The 18,637-nt window shown below is 50.2% G+C and overlaps 1 protein-coding gene across 1 annotated transcript; it reads left to right on the top strand.

Moving 5' to 3' along the window:
- The first annotated feature begins 5,544 nt into the window (after nt 1–5,544).
- On the top strand, nt 5,545–18,085 carry LOC122914560 (solute carrier family 22 member 20-like). The gene is made up of 10 exons (XM_044261188.1): nt 5,545–6,178; nt 7,496–7,599; nt 10,303–10,457; nt 10,985–11,153; nt 12,261–12,384; nt 13,690–13,805; nt 14,111–14,325; nt 15,795–15,903; nt 16,512–16,715; nt 17,460–18,085. Exons 1-10 carry the CDS (start codon nt 5,750–5,752, stop codon nt 17,563–17,565), a joined length of 1,731 nt encoding a protein of 576 aa, XP_044117123.1. The 5' UTR covers nt 5,545–5,749; the 3' UTR covers nt 17,566–18,085.
- The last annotated feature ends 552 nt before the right edge of the window (nt 18,086–18,637 follow it).

The following is an 18,637-nucleotide window of genomic DNA, read 5'->3' on the forward strand; positions in this document are numbered from 1 at the left end:
CTTCACTTAGCACAACACCGTCTAGTTCCATCCCTGGCATTGCAAATGGCAACGTCTCATTCTTTTTGATGGCTGAGTAATATTCCACTGTATATACAGACCCACCACATGTGTTTTGTCCATGCACCTGTTGACGAGACATCCGGGCTCATTCCATAGGTTGGCTCCCATGGCCCATTGTTGCATCACATGATTTTGCCGTGTTCCTAGCTGCCTACGGTTTCAGGGATCACAGTTCTAAACTGTTTATATCACAGATATAAACCCACCAGCGGTGCTGGGAGGGGATGTGCTCAACTCTTTGGAGTTCAAAGATCCTATTCTATTATTATTTATTTTTCAGCTGTGACTTTGGGTATCTTGGAGCCAAACTAATACCCAAAAGGATGTGCCATTGTGGGTCGGGAACTGTGTGATGTTACACGGTGTACCTTGGTGCACGGAAATTTTCTCAAGGTTCGTAGGTGACCTCGTGTTAATCTCACCTCTTCCGTGACCAGCTCATCCTAACGTGGAGCCCCTGGGTGCGGTGGCAGCGTCATAGCAACTTTTAAATGCTTAAAATGAAATGACATGACATGACATGAAACAAAACAAAAATAAATATAAATAAATGCTTTAAATGCCCACCAATTTTGGTGGACTTTTTTGACTCCTGGAGTTCTCAGGAGCAACTAGCCTTTACCTGTACAAGACAAGATGAAGAAACATATGCACCTTCATAGATCAGCAATAACCGAGACATGTCACTCTGTCCTGGCCCAGCAAATGGTCCATGCACAGCACCAACAGTTCCCTTGGAAGCTTGGACTAGGGCGAGAATTGAAGCAGCAGTCCCCAACAGCTGGGGACTGGGGACTGCTACTAACAGTTCCCACATGGATCTTCAAAAGCAATTAAGGGCTAGGTGCTTTCCACTCAAGAATCTGGCGATCGCAGTCTGAAAGCCTAGAGACTTGCCTCTGGGCAGACCCACTCGTGAGCACAGTTGGGCTCTGGATGGAATCGTCTGCTAGCTCAGCCTGACCCGTCCTGCATCCAAAGGCCAGTTAGACCAGGAGCTCAGAACCGAGAGGAATTTACCGGTAAAGAAAGAGAACTCAAAAAAGAGGTTTTAGGGTACCACACCTATGCTTCTTGCTGTCCCCAAATGCCATCAGAAACTTGGCTTTGGGACATCGGGCTGCCTCAGTTGGTAGTGTCCTATGTTCAAGCCCCATGTTGTGCGTGGAGCCTACTTAAAAAAAAAAAAGAAAGAAAGAAAGAAAGAAAAGGGAGTTTGGCTTTGGATTCTGTTACTCCTGCCAAATTAAATTTGAAGATCTAATTGGCTTTATTCAATGATTCATGACTTGGGCAGCATCCCTCCTAGCAAACAGAAAAGAGCTCCAAGGAGCTGTACAAAATGGAAAACTTCTTAAGGCAAAAGGAAAACAGCTTTTTTAAGGCAGCAACATCGAAGTCACAAATGGAAGAAAGGATTAATACAGTCCCCTTCCTTTGGGCAGAAGGACAGAGGTCTCTCCAGCAGAGGACCTCACTAGTGCGGTTCAGGAAATGCTACGCTAATTGGTTTAAAATTCCACTCCTAGGAGACGCTAAAACTGCAATTAGGCAATTAGGTAATAAGTCTTGCTTGGCTGGAGTGGGATTTAGCACAAGTGACTCTATCTGGGGAAAGCTAGGTTTTTTTTTTCCTTTTTTTATAGTTTTAAAAACAAATCTGTTGTAAACATCTGTAATTTTTATTTTTAAAGAAAATGTAAAATCTTGATTCTCAATCCTGGAATCACTTTCGTGCTTTAAAACAAAACAAAACAAAACAAACCAGTGCAGGGGCGCCTGGGTGGCTCAGTGGGTTAAGCATCTGCCTTCAGCTCAGATCATGATCTCAGGGTCCTGGGATCAAGCCCTGTGTCCAGCTCTCTGCTCAGCGGGGAGCCTGCTTCCTCCTCTCTCTCTGCCTGCCTCTCTGCCTACTTTCGATCTCTCTCTCTGTCAAGTAAATAAATAAAATCTTAAAAAAAATAAAAATAAAATAAAAATATCAGTGCAAAAAAGAATTACCAGTACTAGGTTAAGCCCACTCCTAGGGCTGCCGATGTCATTATTTGGCAGGTAAGACATGGAGAAGACTGCAGAGGGCGAAGTGATTGTTGACGGAGTAGCCATGGAGCCAGCAGCGCTATGGGAAGAAGGGATCACCTTACACCTGGGAGATCAGGGCACGGGCAGGGACACTAATCTCTTTCTCACCTGTTCATGGGCCATCCGGGCAGTTTAACCCAGCCATTCGCTGCCACCCTCAACTTGACCACTGACTAATAAAGAGTCTTTTGGGGATGGGAGAGGGGCAGAGAGAGAGAGAGCAAGGGAGAATCTCAAGCAGGTTCCACTCCCAGTATGGAGCCCAACGCAGGGCTTGATCTCACCACCCTGAGATCATGACCAGAGCCGACATCAAGCTTAGACGCTCAACCAACCGAGCCACCCAGGTGCCCGTAATAAGGTCTTAATTAGACACCTGCCAAAAGCTACTGAACCCAAGAGGGAGCAACCTCCACTCTAGAAGACAGAACAAGATGAACATTCTGGACACTGGCTCAGTCCCTTTGCTTTCTTCTTGTTATTGTTGGATGGGTTTTTATGTTTCTCACGGACTGGTCGTCACTCTAAACTCTCCAGCACAGGTGGTGGCCACCGGTAATCTTTTTTTTTTTTTTAAAGATTTTATTTATTTATTTGATAGAGAGAAATCACAAGTAGATGGAGAGGCAGGCAGAGAGAGAGAGAGGGAAGCAGGCTCCCCGCTGAGCAGAGAGCCCGATGCGGGACTCGATCCCAGGACCCTGAGATCATGACCTGAGCCGAAGGCAGCGGCTTAACCCACTGAGCCACCCAGGCGCCTGGCCACCGGCAATCTTATCGCCCTGAACTTCCTGCAAGCTTAGCAAGGTGAAGTGCGTGGCCGGCGGCCACTCTTGCTGTGTTATTTGTTCAATGACCTATTTGCTGGCTGGCTGCAGAGGGGGGCTGGGCGGTACAGTCCTGGGCAGCCCACAGAGGGGCAGCTGTGCTCAGTAGTCTGATGGTTTCTAAGGCACGGAAAGTGGAGTGGGTCCACGGTAGCCCACAGAATGGGAGAAAATATTTGCAGTTTATATATCTGAGGAGGAGTGGATATCCAGAAATACACAGAGGACACCCAAAGCTCTCTGACCAAGATGATTCAAAAAGAGGTAAAGGACTTGAATAAACATTTTCCAAAGACAGACAAATGGCCAGTAAGTAAGCACGTGAAAAGATGCTCCATGCCACTGATCAGTAGGGGAATGCAGATAGAAATTACAAGGAGAGACCCTCCCAGACACGCATTAGATGGCTACTAATGACAGGTGCTGGAGAGGATGTGGAGAAATTGCCACATTTGGGCACTGTTGATGGGAACCTAAATGGTGCGGTCCCCTTGGAAAGCGGTATGACGGTTCCTCCAAGCATTAAACATGGGATTACATTAATGATCCAACAATCCCACTTTGGAGTATATACCCCCAAGAACTGAAAGCAGGACGTCCAAGAGATATCTGTATGTCCACAGTGATTGGCGGTATTATTCACAAGAGCTAAAATGTGGAAGCAAACCACGTGTGCACTGCTGGATGAGTGGATAAACAAAATGTGGTCTAGACAGACAATGGGATATTATTATTCTGCCTTAAAAGGAAGGCAATTCTGAACACACTACAGAACGGATGAACCACAAGGACATTATGCGAAGTGAAATACGCCAGTCACAAAAAAACCTAATCTGTGTTACTCCATTTATATGAGGTGCTTAGTTTGGTGAAAATTGTAGAGATGGAGTAGAAGGCTGGGGACTAGGGGCTGGGAGAGTGGGGGATGGGGAGTTAGTGTTTCATGGGGACAGAGTTTCAGCTCAACAAGATGAGTTACAGAGGTAGACGGTGTTGATGTTTGCATAACATTGTGAGTGTACTTAATACCACTGAACTGTGCCTTTCAACATGGTTAAGCTGACAACTTTTATGGGGCTCAGTCGTGAAGCATCTGTGTTTGGCTCAGGTCATGATCTCGGGGTCCTGGGATCGAACCCCGCATCGGGCACCCTGCTCAGCAGGGAGCGTGCTTCTCCCTCTCCCACTCCCCCTGCTTGTGTTCCCTCTCTCTCTGTGCCACTCTCTGTCAAATAAATAAATAAAATATTTTTAAAAAGATGGCAAATTTTATGTGTATTTTATCACAATTTTTTAAATCACAATTTTAAAAATTGGAAAAAAATACTTGGTTCAAGCCCCTAAGAGTACAATTAACACCAGTGTCTGAGTGAGTGGCCTCAGCTGCGAGTAAAGGGTTGGGGGTAGAGTTTTAGGGGAACGTGTTGGCCATGACGTCCTGGAGAGCCCACCCAGGCCACACAGGCAGAGGCTGGAACCACGGCTTGTCTACTTCTGGGTGAGAAGCTACTGTCTTCTGGGACACCAGAGAGTGGGACAAATGGGGGAGCCACCACAACACCTCTGCCCCTTGCCCACCTGTGTACCCCGGAGCATCGTGAGACTTTCTTGTCACCCCTGTGTTCTGATGGGGTCGGAGGCCTCTGAGCGCCCGCTCTGGGGGAGAGCTGCAGCGTACAACAGCACTTGGCTGCAGTCTGGAGCAGGCTTCTCAGCTGCGGCATCCCACAACTCACCTTGCCATCCCCCAACCCCTTTGGTTTCAAGGCCGTCCTTTTTTGGGAGCTGACACCTTTGACTTACTTGTCTTCTCACTGTCTGTGTAAGTAATAAACCTTAAAATAGAAAGTGGCTTCTTGTGTCTTTACCAGCCAAATCAATCAGGCCTTGACCTTGGCCTGGCGCTGTCTCGTGTGGGTGTTTGACCGGAGCCTACAGTTCTGCCTCTCAGCTTAACCAAGGCTGACTCAGAGAATTTATCACTTTTTCTTAAAAAGGTGTTTTTAATTAATTAATTAATTAATTTGACACAGCGAGAGAGAGAGAGAGAGAGAGAGAGCGCGCACGCGCACAAGCAAAGGGAGTGGCAAGCAGGAGGAGAGAGACATAGCAGGCCCCAGCGGAGCAGGGATTTCCCAAAGCGGGGCTCAATCCCAGGACCCTGGGGATCACGACCTGATCTGAAGGCAAACGCTTAATGGAGTGAGCCTCCCGGGCTCCCGAGAATTTATCACTTTTTGCTGCCACACGCACAGCTGTAATGATGCCCATGAGCCTGGGGACGATAACCAGTCTGCAGGTCTTCGGTAAATATTGACAATGGACTTGTGCAATTAAGACACAGGGAACTTACCTGGAAGGATTCCATTGAAATGGTCATGTGAAAAGTTTATTCCTTAAAGAAATATTCTTTCTTTCTTTCTTTTTTTTTTTTTAAAGATTTATTTGACAGAGAGACAACGAGAAAGGGAACACGAGCAGGGGCTGTGGGAGAGGGAGAGGGAGAAGCAGGCTTCCTGCCGCGCAGAGAGCCTGATGCGAGGCGCGAACCCAGGACCCCAAGATCACGCATGACCTGAGCAGAAAGCAGACACTTTACAACTGAGCTACCCAGGCGCCCCTTGAACAAATATTCTTAAGTGGAAACACCTTATTTCCTGATGCAGAGACAAATAAGATGTGATGATATCATGATTCTGGACAGATACCCAGAAGCTCTTTCCCAAGAACCCACTAGAAGGAGGTGAGAGAGTCTATAAATTAGACCGCGGTGCATGTGGGCAAACACCTCCGTCAACAGCCACAGCGGAGAGCGCACCATGGGTTTCTCGGAGCTGCTCCACACCATTGGCGGCATGGGAAAGTTCCAGATCCTCCAGACTGCTCTCATGATGTTCCCCGCCCTCCTGATCAGCTGTCACAACTTTCTGCAGAACTTCACCGCCATAACCCCGGAGCATCACTGCCGGCCGGCCAACTGGACCAATGGGTCTCATGCCCCGGGCGGTGTGGGGGATGGGGACTTACTGAGGGTCTTCATCCCCCTGGACAAGGACCAGAAACCTGAACGGTGCCTGCGGTTCTCTGAGCCCCATTGGCAGATCCTAAGCCTCAACGACACCTCCTCTTTAAGCTTGGACACCGAGGTCTGCCTGGATGGGTGGGTGTATGACCAGAGTGTTGCCTCCTCCATCGTTTCTGAGGTGAGACAAGGCTATAGCTGAACGCTGGGTCTTTAGATGTTTTTTTTGTTTGTTTTATTTTAATGAAGATGTAAATTGTTCCATGAAATGCTCAAAATTTAAGTGTGTGGCAGGATGACATTTACATAGGTAAACACCAGCTCAAGATACAGATTGCTTCTAAGAACCCCAGAAGGCTCCCTTGCCCCTTTCTACGCCACTACGTCACTACGTCACTATGTCACTACATCACTACGCACCCACCCCCTACACCCATGGGATCATAGTGTGTGTTCTTCAGTGTGCTGGGATTTTTTTCACTCAGTATGGATTTTTAAGAGTCAGTCATCTTGATACATAATTTGGGAGCTGGTTCTTTCTCAGGGTCACGGAGCATCCCATGGCACGAATATACCACACAATCTATGCCCTTTCTACCGAGAAATGCACCTGCACTATTTCCGGTTTGGGGCTATTATGAATATCACGGTCATGTGTGTTCTTGCACACGTATTGGGGTGGACACAGGTTTTCATTTCTGCTGGGTGTATGCCCAGGAGTGGGATTGTAGGATCATAGAGGGGCCCCAGATTCTGCTGAAGTTTTCGCTGTGCATAAGACATTCAGACATGTCAGAGGGCTCCGTCCTACTGCGTCTCCCACCCCGACACTTGGTCTGATGATTTTATTTTGCCTTCACTTAGCTATTTGCAAAGCAGTCAGAAAATCGACATGACATCCATTTTCCTGTGTGTGCGAGTGTGTGTGTTTTAAGATTTTATTTATTTATTTGGCAGAGAGCAAGGGAGCACAAACAGGGGAAATAGCAGAGAGAGAGGGAGAGGGAGAAGCAGTTTCCCTGCTCAGCATGTGGGGGTCAATCCAGGACCCTGCCATCATGACCTGAGCTGAAGGCAGAGGCTTAACCCACTGAGCCACCCAGGTGCCTTTGTTTTCCTGTTTTCTCCCAAATTTCTCAGACCGCTGAATGAAATGGGAACAAAAAGAAGGAAAGAAGGAAGCCTTTCCAGTAAACTGGGTCTAGATTTGTGCTGGTCATCTTTCTTTTAGGGTAGAGGTTTCCTAAGACTCGGGACCAAGTGTTTCATAAAACATCTGGGATAACGTGCTTAATTCATCACCGTGATGCTGATATCGAGGTTTCTGCCATTTAATCTAAAAGGGCCAGTGCTCATGAAAGCAGGGTTATGGGCTGAAGGGCAAGCTGTGGGACCGTATTAGCGTGTAAGAGGTGACAAGGCAGCTCTTGCTATTCTACAGAAGCCACACGGTGAGGGTACATGGGCCACCTGCTAACACTTGTCTCTTTCCGTCCAGTGGGACTTGGTGTGCAAGCACAAGTCACTGAAGTCCATTGCCCAGTCCATATACATGATGGGACAGCTGGTCGGAGCTACTGTCTTTGGCATCTTCTCTGACAGGTGAGGGGAGGAGGCCTGAGGAAGTCTCCAGAAGCTTCCAACTAGGCTAGAGTTCATGCTATCCCCCCACTGTCCTCAACGGCTCAGGACGCCACTGGAGAAGACCCCCGCACCTCCTTACCCTGCTAGACGGCCAGGGCTGAACCCGACACCTCAAATGGAGGGGGTCAGGCTAGAGCGCTCGCCCCTCCCTGCCCGGGCCCCGGACACCCCAACTTTTCTAGAAGACAGTCCCTGGGCCTGCATCTGATGCGGGCTGGGGGTGGTGACACCTTCCTTTTTTGTTCTGGAATGAATTGCAATCATGACTCTCGAATTACTCTCTGCTTGGGGATGAATTTGGAGTCACGCGGCCGAAGGCCTTCATCATGGGAATGGTGATAAAGCTGGGTCCATGGTCTCCTTTCTGCCAGCCATGATTTCCCCGCTGAGTTGCCTCCACGGGTCGCTTCCCCAGGAAGCTGGAGCCCCTGGGACAGTCACTGTTGCTGTGAGTGGCTGATTCTACGGAGCGCTCTCCCAGGTCCTCCCAGTAGCCCTGGGTGGCTGCTCCCTTTTCAGAGAAGACGCGGGGCTCAGCACCACTGGCCCCACGGAAAACTGATTCCAGCGTGGACATTTTGTCCATGTTCTTGGAAGTGAGGACAATGTTCTCATCAGGAAGCAGCTTTGCACTCGATGCCGTATCTAGACAGATGATCCTTGTTCAAGCCGAACAGGCCAAGGCACATTTCTGAGAACTCCCCTCCCGGGTACAGCATCTTCTAATCTTTTGCCTCTCTTGGTTTTTGCCAGCCTGTTGGATGCTTCCCCCCACCCCCACCCTGGTGCCGCAGAAAGAATATAGCAGGTGGACATTAGCGGAGCTGGGCTCTGCCCCTCTAGGAAACCTTGGAAAGTTCACTTAGCTCTTGGGATCATTTCTGTACAACTGAGGGGCTCTCCCAGTCACCCAGTGACCCCAGTCACCTGTGTCTCCCCTGGCTGGGCTCCTGGAACACTCAACCACAGTCCCCTGTGCTGGCACACCCAGCCTTAAGCTCTGGGCAGAGGGGCTGGCAAAGCAAAGGCTTTGCTCATCGGAAAGGAGGCCACCTGGAGGGCCCCAGACTCTGTCCCCCACCCCGCCACCTACTCAGAGGTGAAAGGAGGGAATTAAAGTCATCTCCATGGGGCTGGCAAGGATCTCTTGCTTTAAACGCCAGTCCCCGGTAACAAGGGGCCTGCAGCCTGGCCGGCTCTACTGTGCGTACAGATGGCGGAGAGCCGCAGCACACCCGAGTAGAGATCCAGGTCAAGAGCTCTCACCTTTGGGGAGAGCCCAGGTAGGAGCTGGATGGACCTCCTGAGTCTGTGAACCCATCTCTTCTCCACGGTTTGCCTGATCCCTTTTGAGACCTCCCCTTGGCTTCCCCTCCCCTCCCCCCTACCTCGCCCATTTCCCTCCCATTTCCCTCCTCTCCGGTATCCCAGCAAACCCTGTCGGCTCTGTATAGCTCTGTATCGTCACAGACCTGGACCTACCTCCTCCCCTCGCCACCTCCTAGGCCAAAACTCCGGGAGCAGCCTCGTTCCCCTTTCCCCGGGCTGGCTGCAACGGCCTTTGAAGGAGCCTCCCTGCTTCTTCCTATCCCTGACCCCTTCTGTTGCTCTCAGTCCTATGGGAAGAGCGATCCTATCAGGTGCAGAACAGACCCTGCCTTTCCTCTGCTCGACCTTCCGCCGGTTCGCTGGTTCCTAGCCTGTGAAGCCTGGTGGGCGTGTGGGCTGCTGGCCCTGCCCGGGCTGGCCCTGGAGCCAGGGCTCTGAACCCAGCACCTGCCCCGCCCCTCCTACTCCTTCCTCCTGCCTTTGAACTGGCTATTCCCCCACTAGGGGCATTAGTCCCAGGACCCCTCTTCAGGCCACGTCCCACAGCCTCAGAGTACAATGATGGGGATTTCTCACTGGCTGCGGGTGTGGCGCAAGTCATTTCAACTTGAGCCTCTGTTTTCTCATCTGTAAAATGGGGAAAATGACGCTCTTGACCTTAGATGACACACCTCAGTGCTACGTCCTTGGCACTCTGTGGTGTCACCTGCCCAGAGGAGCCTCCTCTGGCCACCCTATTTACAATGACAGCCCCTCTGACGTTCCCTGTTCTTCTCTGCTCCGCGTTGTTCTGTGGCCTCTGACGGTCTGTGTGTTTTACCCACATATCTTCCTTATTGTCTGATTCTCGCACAGTGGCCAGGGCAGTGGGTGCGGGTAGGGGGTCCCATGGGAAGGGGCAAGGGAGCTCCGGGTGGAGGCCTCAGCACTTGGCTCCTGCCTGGCACACAGGGGTCTGAGAGGAGGTAGAAGAGAATGAGTGTGGGGTCGAGGGTCCCTTGGAACATTAGAGGCACTGCTCACACTCCCTCCCCCATGGGGCAGGGACCAGAAGCCACACTCAGATGCTCATCATAGACCCATCTGGAAACAGCTGTACTTCAACAAGGAACGGAGCCAAGAGGCAAAGAATTAACCCTCCTCCCCTAGGGGAATTCTAGGCCTTGGCCAACTCGTGTGGGAAGGGGGGGGGCAGGGAGGGAGTCCCTTCCCAAGGCCTTTCCTAAGGATGTGGGGGAGTGAGGGGCAGACTGGTGGAGGCCAGCAGGCTGGGGCGAAAGCGGGGGCAGAGAGGCCACTCGCAGCCCGCCGCTCCGTCGGTCCCGGTGGCAGGTGTGGACGCAAGGCGGCGCTGCGGAGCGGGATACTGCTGATGATGGCCGCGGGCACCAGCGCCGCTTTCTCGCCCAGCTTCCTGGCCTACTGCGTGCTCAGGTTCCTCAGCGGGATGGCCATGACCGGCATCATTATCACCAGCCTCTGCCTCAGTGAGTACCCCTGCGGAGCCCCGGCTGCTCCGCTCACCGCTGTGCGACCCCGGGGCGGGGGGGCACTTCAGTTACCCTGTCTGGGCCTCCGTTTCCCCATCTGTGATACGGGGTGATAATGATTGAACCTCCCTCATCTCATACCTATTTATAGAATGATACCCGGCCCCCTCGAAGACCTTCAGGAAATGTCCGCTCTTTGAAGGTGGTGGCTTAAGCTAGCCCCAGGCTCGAATTCCCAGTCCCCGGGACATACTCCTTACCTGTGTTGGGGGGGATGGATCCCAGATGGCCCTGTATAGGGGTGTCACAGAGACCAAATGAGATGGCAAAGTTGCTTGGGATGCTCAGGACAGTGTGCCCTCCATGGCACCGAGCGGGGTCAGAGCCCGCCCATCAACTGGGTTCATCGGGGGCAAGTCCCACAGGGGCCTTGCCTGGGGTCCCTGCCCCTGACTCACCCAGGCTGACCCCTCTCCCTGGCCCTGGGAGCTCACTACCAGCACTGCCGCACTTGTCACCCCCAGCCATGGAGTGGACCCCGACGCAGAGGCGGACGCTGGTGAATATCTACACCATGTACATGGTCACGCTGGGCCAGGTGGTCCTCACGGGCCTGGCCTACCTCATCCGCCCCTGGCGCTGGCTCCAGGGCACCCTATCTGTCGCCTACGTGATCATTCTTCTGTACTCCTGGTACGTCAGCTCCCAGACGCCCCGTGGCCTGCGTAGAGTTGCCTTGTCTGGTCTGACTTCATGTCAGTGAAGTGTTTGCTGGCCTCAGAGCCGACCTTGGCTTGGCTCTGCTGAGATCCGACCTCCTTTTTTTTTTAATATTCTTATTTTTATGTTATGTTAATCACCATACAGTACTTCATTAGTGTTTTTTTTTTTAAGATTTTATTTATTTATCACATAGAGATCACAAGTAGGCAGAAAGGCAGGCAGAGAGAGAAAGAAGCAGACTCCCTGCTGAGCAGAGAGCCCGATGCGGGGCTCCATCCCAGGACCCCGGGATCATGACCTGAGCCAAAGGCAGAGGCTTTAACCCACTGAGCCACTCAGGGACCCCTTCATTAGTGTTTTGATGTAGTGTTCATGATTCTTTGTTTAAGTATAACACCCAGTGCTCCATGCAATCCGTGCCTGCCTTAACACCCATCACCGGGCCAACCTCCTTAAGGAGAGAAGAGAGGACCCTTGATATATGAGGTGTTTTCATTTGGTTTCTTTTTCTCCGTATCAACCTTGGCGAATCGTCCGATGAATCGCGCCATCTGGGATTCTAAGTGGCTGCACACTTGACCCTGCCGGCCACTGAGAAGAGGTTTACCTTACAAATCCAGAGCCACGGGAAAGTAGGCAAAATTCTCAAAATGACAGTGGAGACCCCAACTAGCGCCATGAGAGGTATTGAGAGCGCAGCATGAAATGAGAAATGCAGGAGGCAGAAAATGTGTACAACGTGGTGACAGTTCTGCAAAAACAAACACGTGCCCGAATTTGTATCTTGCGGTAGGAGCAAAAGAAAAACGGCGGAAACAACCACACCCCCTTTCACTGCTGCTCCTCCCATTTTGTTCTTTCCGATTTTTCTCTTGGATCTCCCTGTTTCCAAGCAGGCCAGCCCTTGACCTGTGGTGATTGGGAGTGTGAGCCCCGTACCTGTGCAAGCACTGTGGATGGAGATCCCTTGGCCCTTCCAACTGGTCAGGGATAGGGTTGGGCTCAAGGCTCTGCCTGTCTGATCGGTCCCTCCCTCCAGACCGGTCCCTCCCTTACCCCATGCCCTCTCACTGCTAGGGGTCTGCCAGAATCGGCTTGCTGGCTCATCACCCACAACAAACTTGACAAGGCTGTGAAAAATCTGCAGGCTGTGGCAACATTAAACGGCAGAAAGGAGCAGGGGAGGAAACTCACTCCAGAGGTAGGCACAAAGGGAACCCACACACTACCCGAACCCTTCCTCCTGAGTTGGCAGTAATTCTCAGTGAGGGCTTAAGTTGGCCTCCTGAGGGTGAACAAAGAGGTAAGTTTCTACATCCAGAAGCAGTTGCTGTCACCATCAGATAGGCAGAGGACCTGTGGGGAAAGTGTCTTGTTACACCCTTTCTCAGAAGCTACCACAGGGGACATTCCACCAAAACAAGGATGTAAGCCAGGGAATCCAGGAAATAGAAGATCCCAAATAGGAGAAAGGTAAAAAAGAAGGGAAAGAGTTGGACAGAAAACCTAAAGAACGATCAGTCTGTACTGAAACAAATGAATAGACATATACCAGAGGCCTTTCATGAAGGAAAAAAAATGATCTTGATAGATTGCTCATTGAACTTGATCCTCTTAATAAGAGTTTTATCATTCTATCAAAGAACTGGGGGACAAATAAGTGCCAAGTACTTAAGAAACCAAGAATATTAGCAAGCAAATACACAAAAGAGGCAATTATTAACTTTAGGAAAATAAAAAGCTCACATCACAGAAAGAAATGTAATCAGAGTACGCGACGTGGTTCAACTCTGAATGAGACGTTGGGAGAATGACAGAAGGGAAGGGTTAGGTCAGAGGTAGTAGAGTAAGAGGGTTAAGTCTTCATTCTTTCTTGGCATAAAACAATCTAAAGTTGGAAAATCAAGCCATAGCAGTGTAGCATTTTATCCGGAAATAGGAAATAAGTATGAGAAGAAACACCTAGAAGAGTAGAAGACAGTTCTGGAGAGGGGGCATTGAGAGTGGTGCTGGAGAAAGGGGAGGCAGGGACCTTTCTAACTATGAACATGAAGCAACAAAATAACAATGGCTGAGATCCCAGACTTGGGGCCATTCACCGGGGTTTGACTCCCAGCTCCCTACTTAGAGCTCTGTGACCTTGGGCAAATTATTTAACCTTCGGAGCTTCTGTTTCCTCTTCTGTAAAAAGGATTGCAGAATCTCCCTTACATTAAACAAGTTCGTTCACATCCAGTACTTAGACCCCCATCTGGCACATAACAAGTACTCAATAAATGGTGGTCATTGTTGACCATCAAGAAACACTAGTTAAGAGAAAAGGAGAAGTTGCTATATAAGAGAATACATGCCCATAATTTGAAGTCCTCTATTTCTCTTTGAGGGTGTGTGTGAAGGAACTGGCCAATGTGGGAGGAATCAAGTAATTGTAGGGCATCAGGAAGTGGAAGGACTAAGGGCCGGAGCCCTTTCTTCCGCCATCCCCACTCTGGTCTTTTCCTGCTAGGTAGTAAGGCTCCACATGCAGGAGGACACAGCTGCTATCAAGGAGACCCCGTTCCTCCTCGATCTCTTCCGCACTCCGGGACTCCGCAGGACAACTTGCTGTATCGCCCTGGGATGGTGAGTGGTGCCCCAAAGAGTGACAACCCCCCACCCGAATCATTCACCTGATGGCTGCTCCTGAGTTGTCATTCCTTGGTACCCCACTGGCTTGAGACAGAGATGGAGGCAACAGATCACGGGCGAAGCAATCTGAGAAGATGGGAAAACCTGGCAAAGTCTGGAACCAGAGAGGATTGGGTTCTAGAATAGGAACGCATCCTATCCGTGGCCAGAATGTTGGAGACTCCTTCCATTTGAAAGAAAGCCAAACCATGGGTCACTCTAGAGTAGGAAGTAAATTGCTGGCACTTTCTCTCCTCCAGGTTTTCCGCAGGCTTCTCCTTTTTTGGGCTGGGTTTGGATGTGCAGAAATTTGGGTTCAACATCTACTGGACACAACTGCTGTTTACAGTCGTGGATTTCCCCATGAAGCTGGTGACGGGCCTGAGCATGGGCTACTTTGGCCGCCGAATCACTGCCATCTCTTTGCAGCTGGTGGCCGGTTGCGTGATCCTTGTCACCTCATTTCTTCCTCGAGGTGAGGTTTTCTTCTGGGTCTCGTGAAAATTCTCTTCTCATTTCTTCCTCGAGGTGAGGTTTTCTTCTGAGTCTTGTGAAAATTCTCTTCTGATATGATGGATGACCCGGTCTGGTTTGATGATTCAGAGCAGACTAGAGAACCAGATGAACCTTTTTTCAACTGGTTTCCTGTGATCATGGACAAGTTGACCCACTTATCCTCCATTGACCCTCACAGTTGTTTAGGAAGAATAATTAAGAAGCCCTTATTTGGGGTTGACTGCCTGCCAAGCACTGTGCTAGTCCTTCAAATGTATCAACTCATCTGATCATCATAAGCTGCTTTTATAACTGAAGCATAAATAAATAAAGCACAGAGAGGTGAAGTGACTTGTCCAAGGTCACACAGCTAATAGGTGCTAACATTGGGGAAAACAACATGATGGTGACATGGGCATTTTGTCATAGCAATCTCTATAGTTTTCCATGTTTGCAGTAATTTTAAAAAAATCATTAAAGATCCTGTGTAAAAAGTTCATATCCCAGTGCCTGGCTCATGGGAAACATTGAATAAATTTTAGCTATCATCATTAGGTAAGTTTATAAAGATAAAAATTCAGCCCTCTGAGATCTAGTAGCAAGGGATACTAATCTGAAATGGTTGTAGGAATCACAAAAATCTAGAACCCTGCAAGCGGGAGGTGTGTTGAAGACTGTCGCATCTCTCATTTCACTGATGAAAACCCTGTGTCTGTGGGACAGTCACCTCCCCAGCTCCCCGGGACAGGGCTAAATCTCAGCATTCCTCACTCCCCAACTGCCCCTGCCTCATCTGAAAATAGCAACTTTGGTTGGGTGTTAGTTATTCACAGCTCTTTCTCCAGCACCTGCCGACCCTGGGGCTCAGACCAGACCCAGGTTCAGGGAACACAGAAGCCTTTAGGGAGATAGACTATAATTAACTGCAGTTGAGATCAGTGCCTCAGAGGAGATGTCCAAGGAGTAAGGGAATATATGGTGGGCTCCGCTCAGTGAAACAGATCAGGGAAGTCCTCCTCGCCAAAGTAGCATTTGAGTTGAGAAGGATGGGAAGAAGATGAGAAATAAGAAGGTGAGGGGCGCCTGGGCGGCTCAGTGGGTTAAAGCCTCTGCCTTCGGCTCAGGTCATGATCTCAGGGTGCTGGGATCGAGCCCCGCATCGGGCTCTCTGCTCAGCACGGAGCCTGCTTCCTCCTCTCTCTCTGCCTGCCTCTCCAACTACTTATAATCTCTGTCTGTCAAATAAATAAATAAAATCTTTAAAAAAAAATAAAGAAAGAAAGAAGAAGGTAAATAGCGGGGAGAAGAGCTCACTGAGGAGGGAGTACGGCCAGTGCAAAGGCCATGGGGCTGGGAGGTGCTTGACCCAATGAGATGTCAGAACAGGTGATTACACTGACATTTCATTAACTCCCTTTTGTCTACACCCCACCCACTGCCTTCTCTCAGACTTGAATACCTTTAAGATGATCCTCTGTTTGTTTGGGAAAGGGAGCCTGGCCGGCTGTTTCAGTTGTCTCTACCTATACACCATGGAGCTCTTCCCAACCGAAGTCAGGTAAGAAGATGGGTCAGAGTCTCTGGGACCGAGACGGCAGCCTCTGTCCCTCAGAGCTGGGCCACTAAGGAAACCAGCCTCCATTTGGAAATGGTTTTGTGGTTTCGTGTCTCAAAAGAGCGGGTTCATGTCCCTATTTTAACGTGATTTGGGGTATCGTAGGACATTGCTCTTGGAATAGTGACGGGAACTTGGCAGGCACTCCATAAATGGTATCGTGTCTGTAGCTTCAGAAAAATGTCAGTATCCCAGAGAGTGGTGGGAAATGAGGAGCTGAGGAGCTGAGTGTTGGAGCAGCGCCCAGCACAGAGCGCGCGCTCAGCAAGTATCAGCTGTCAGGCTTTCCGTCATTATCATGGCTCCCAGTAAGCATCCCCCCGGCTGCATCTGAGATCAAGGTTCCCTTCCCCATGATGCGCCCCCACATGACGGACCCCAGGATCAGGCCCTTTGCCACGCAGCCTTCTTATCTCTCGCGCACCAGCCCTGACGCTCAGCGCCTCGTTCATTCATTCATTCACCAAATCCTCTCGGGCTTGGTGCAGGTGCTTGAAGTCCGGCAGTGCCCCTGCATGTCCCAGCCCTTTCCGTGTTCTCTGTCTCCGCAGGCAGACCGGGATGAGTGCTGGGATCTTCAGCACACGCCTGGGCTCCCTCTTGTCCCCCCTGGTCTACATCCTGGGCAACCATAGCCCAGTGCTACAGCCGGTGATGTTTGGCCTGGTCCCTATCCTGGCAGCCGCAGCGGGCTCCTTCCTGATAGAGACAAACAACCAGCCGTTGCTGAACACCATCCAGGAGACAGAGAAGAGGTAGGAGACTTCCTGCTCCCATCTCTCCAGCGTCTCAGAAAGTCCTTGTAGCCTGTGGGGACGCAGCAGTGGGAAAGGGTCCTCTGGGGTTCTTGCTGCCTTGGCAGGAGTGGGGCACCCCCCTGGGCCCATGTCAGGACCTCTGGGGCCACTGGCACTGCCCCTCCCCCTCCTTCTGTAAATGTCATAATGGCTTCAGATGTCTTAAAATTGGTGGTGATCGTCCGGGAGCCTGAGGAAGCATCTGGAGGTGAATCACACAGGAGGCCGTATACAGTGCTGCCTAATTCTCCTATTAAATACATCATTACTTTGTATGTGGAGGGGAGCTGTCGCATGGCTAAATCCCTCTTGTCACCTAACCTGTGGCTGCAAAACCACGTGGTAGGGACCAAGTGAGTCAGTCTGTCCCTTCAGATGAAGTTCAGCCATGCTTTCTAGGTTAGAAGGAAGACGGTCATCTAATCTACCCACAAAGCACTTCTTTGCAAGTGGGTTCCTTATCTGTGGCCTGGAGAATCGGGGCTGGGCTTGGGTGTGTCTGCAGGTCAGATGGGCTGGGCTGGGCTGGCCTGGCCTGGGGGCACCTCTCAGGGGGCAGCTCTGCATCTCCATTTCACCCTTCTTCTGGGACAGCAAGCACCCTCCTTCTCAGGGCGGTGGCAGAGACGCAAGAGCCCGTCCAGCTCTGAAGCTCTTGCTTTTCCGCTCAGAGCGTGTTGTTCTGTGTCCCTCCTTGCCCAGAGTGAAGATGGCTCGTGACAAGCAAAGAAACATCAGTGAAAATCCCACAAAGAAAGGATTGGCCTCACTTCTCCCACAGAAGACAAAAGTAGAATGCACAGTGTGATTTTTCCAGACCCACACCTGTATTCTGAATGGCCCTTCCTCTCTTTTCACTTTCTCATGTTTTGGAAATGTGACACGTCTTGCCAAGGAAATGCGGTGGCACCTTGCTTGACCGCCATGGAAAGCAACGATAGGGCTGTGTTCTGGAAATATTATAAGGCAGATGAGTCATTCGACTTAGAGACCAACGATAAATGACACGTACTGGACAATCTGTGACATTTGAATATTAAGAATGAGCTTTAAGTAGAAATGAAGGGATCCGTCGATTTTGTGAAGTGCCATTAGGTTACAGAAGCCAACGTCCCTTTTTTAAAAAGAAAAAAGATGTGAAGCTGAAGTATTTAGGAATGAAATGAAACATCAGGAATTTGCTTTAAAATTCTAGAAAAGTGGACAGAGTGAATGCCAGGGTTGAAGCAGGGAGTTCCTTGACCTTCCTACTTTGGGAGGTGTTTGGAAAATTTTTAAAAGATTTTATTTATTTATTTGGCAGACAGATCACAAGTAGCAGAGAGGCAGGCACATGGGGGTTGGGGAGCAGGCTCCCTGCTGAGCAGAGAGCCTGATGTGGGGCTCCATCCCAAGATGCTGAGATCATGACCTGAGCCGAAGGCAGGGGCTTAACCCACTGAGCCACCCAGCCGCCCCTGTTTGGAAATTTTTATGATTGACGTATTTTTCAAGTCCAACAGCTTTTTTCTATGATTAATCTAAAACAGTGACATGATGGCTGAAAACGTCCTGCCAGGCTGCCTCCCCAAGGGTTTTGTCTCCTCGGTGGTGGCTCTTATCAGACCCTGAAGCCCTTAGCAGCCGCAGCTCAAGGTCATATCCTACGTTGCCTGTGGATGACCCAACCAACTCTGTGGCGAGAAGATCACGGGGTGGATGCCCGAGACACTAAAAGGCCAAAAACCTAGCAGAGCTTCCAAAGAGAGGTGGTGAGGGGCGTGTCCAAGATATTGATCACAGCGCTATTGACATAGTACCGCTCGCTAGTTACTGATATCGCTAAGTTTGGTAATGGTCATTTGATATACAAGGACATATGCTTGAGACCCACAGGGCTT

This window comes from Neovison vison, chromosome 7 (assembly GCF_020171115.1).
Source record: "Neovison vison isolate M4711 chromosome 7, ASM_NN_V1, whole genome shotgun sequence".
Classification (NCBI taxonomy): Eukaryota; Metazoa; Chordata; class Mammalia; order Carnivora; family Mustelidae; genus Neogale; species Neogale vison.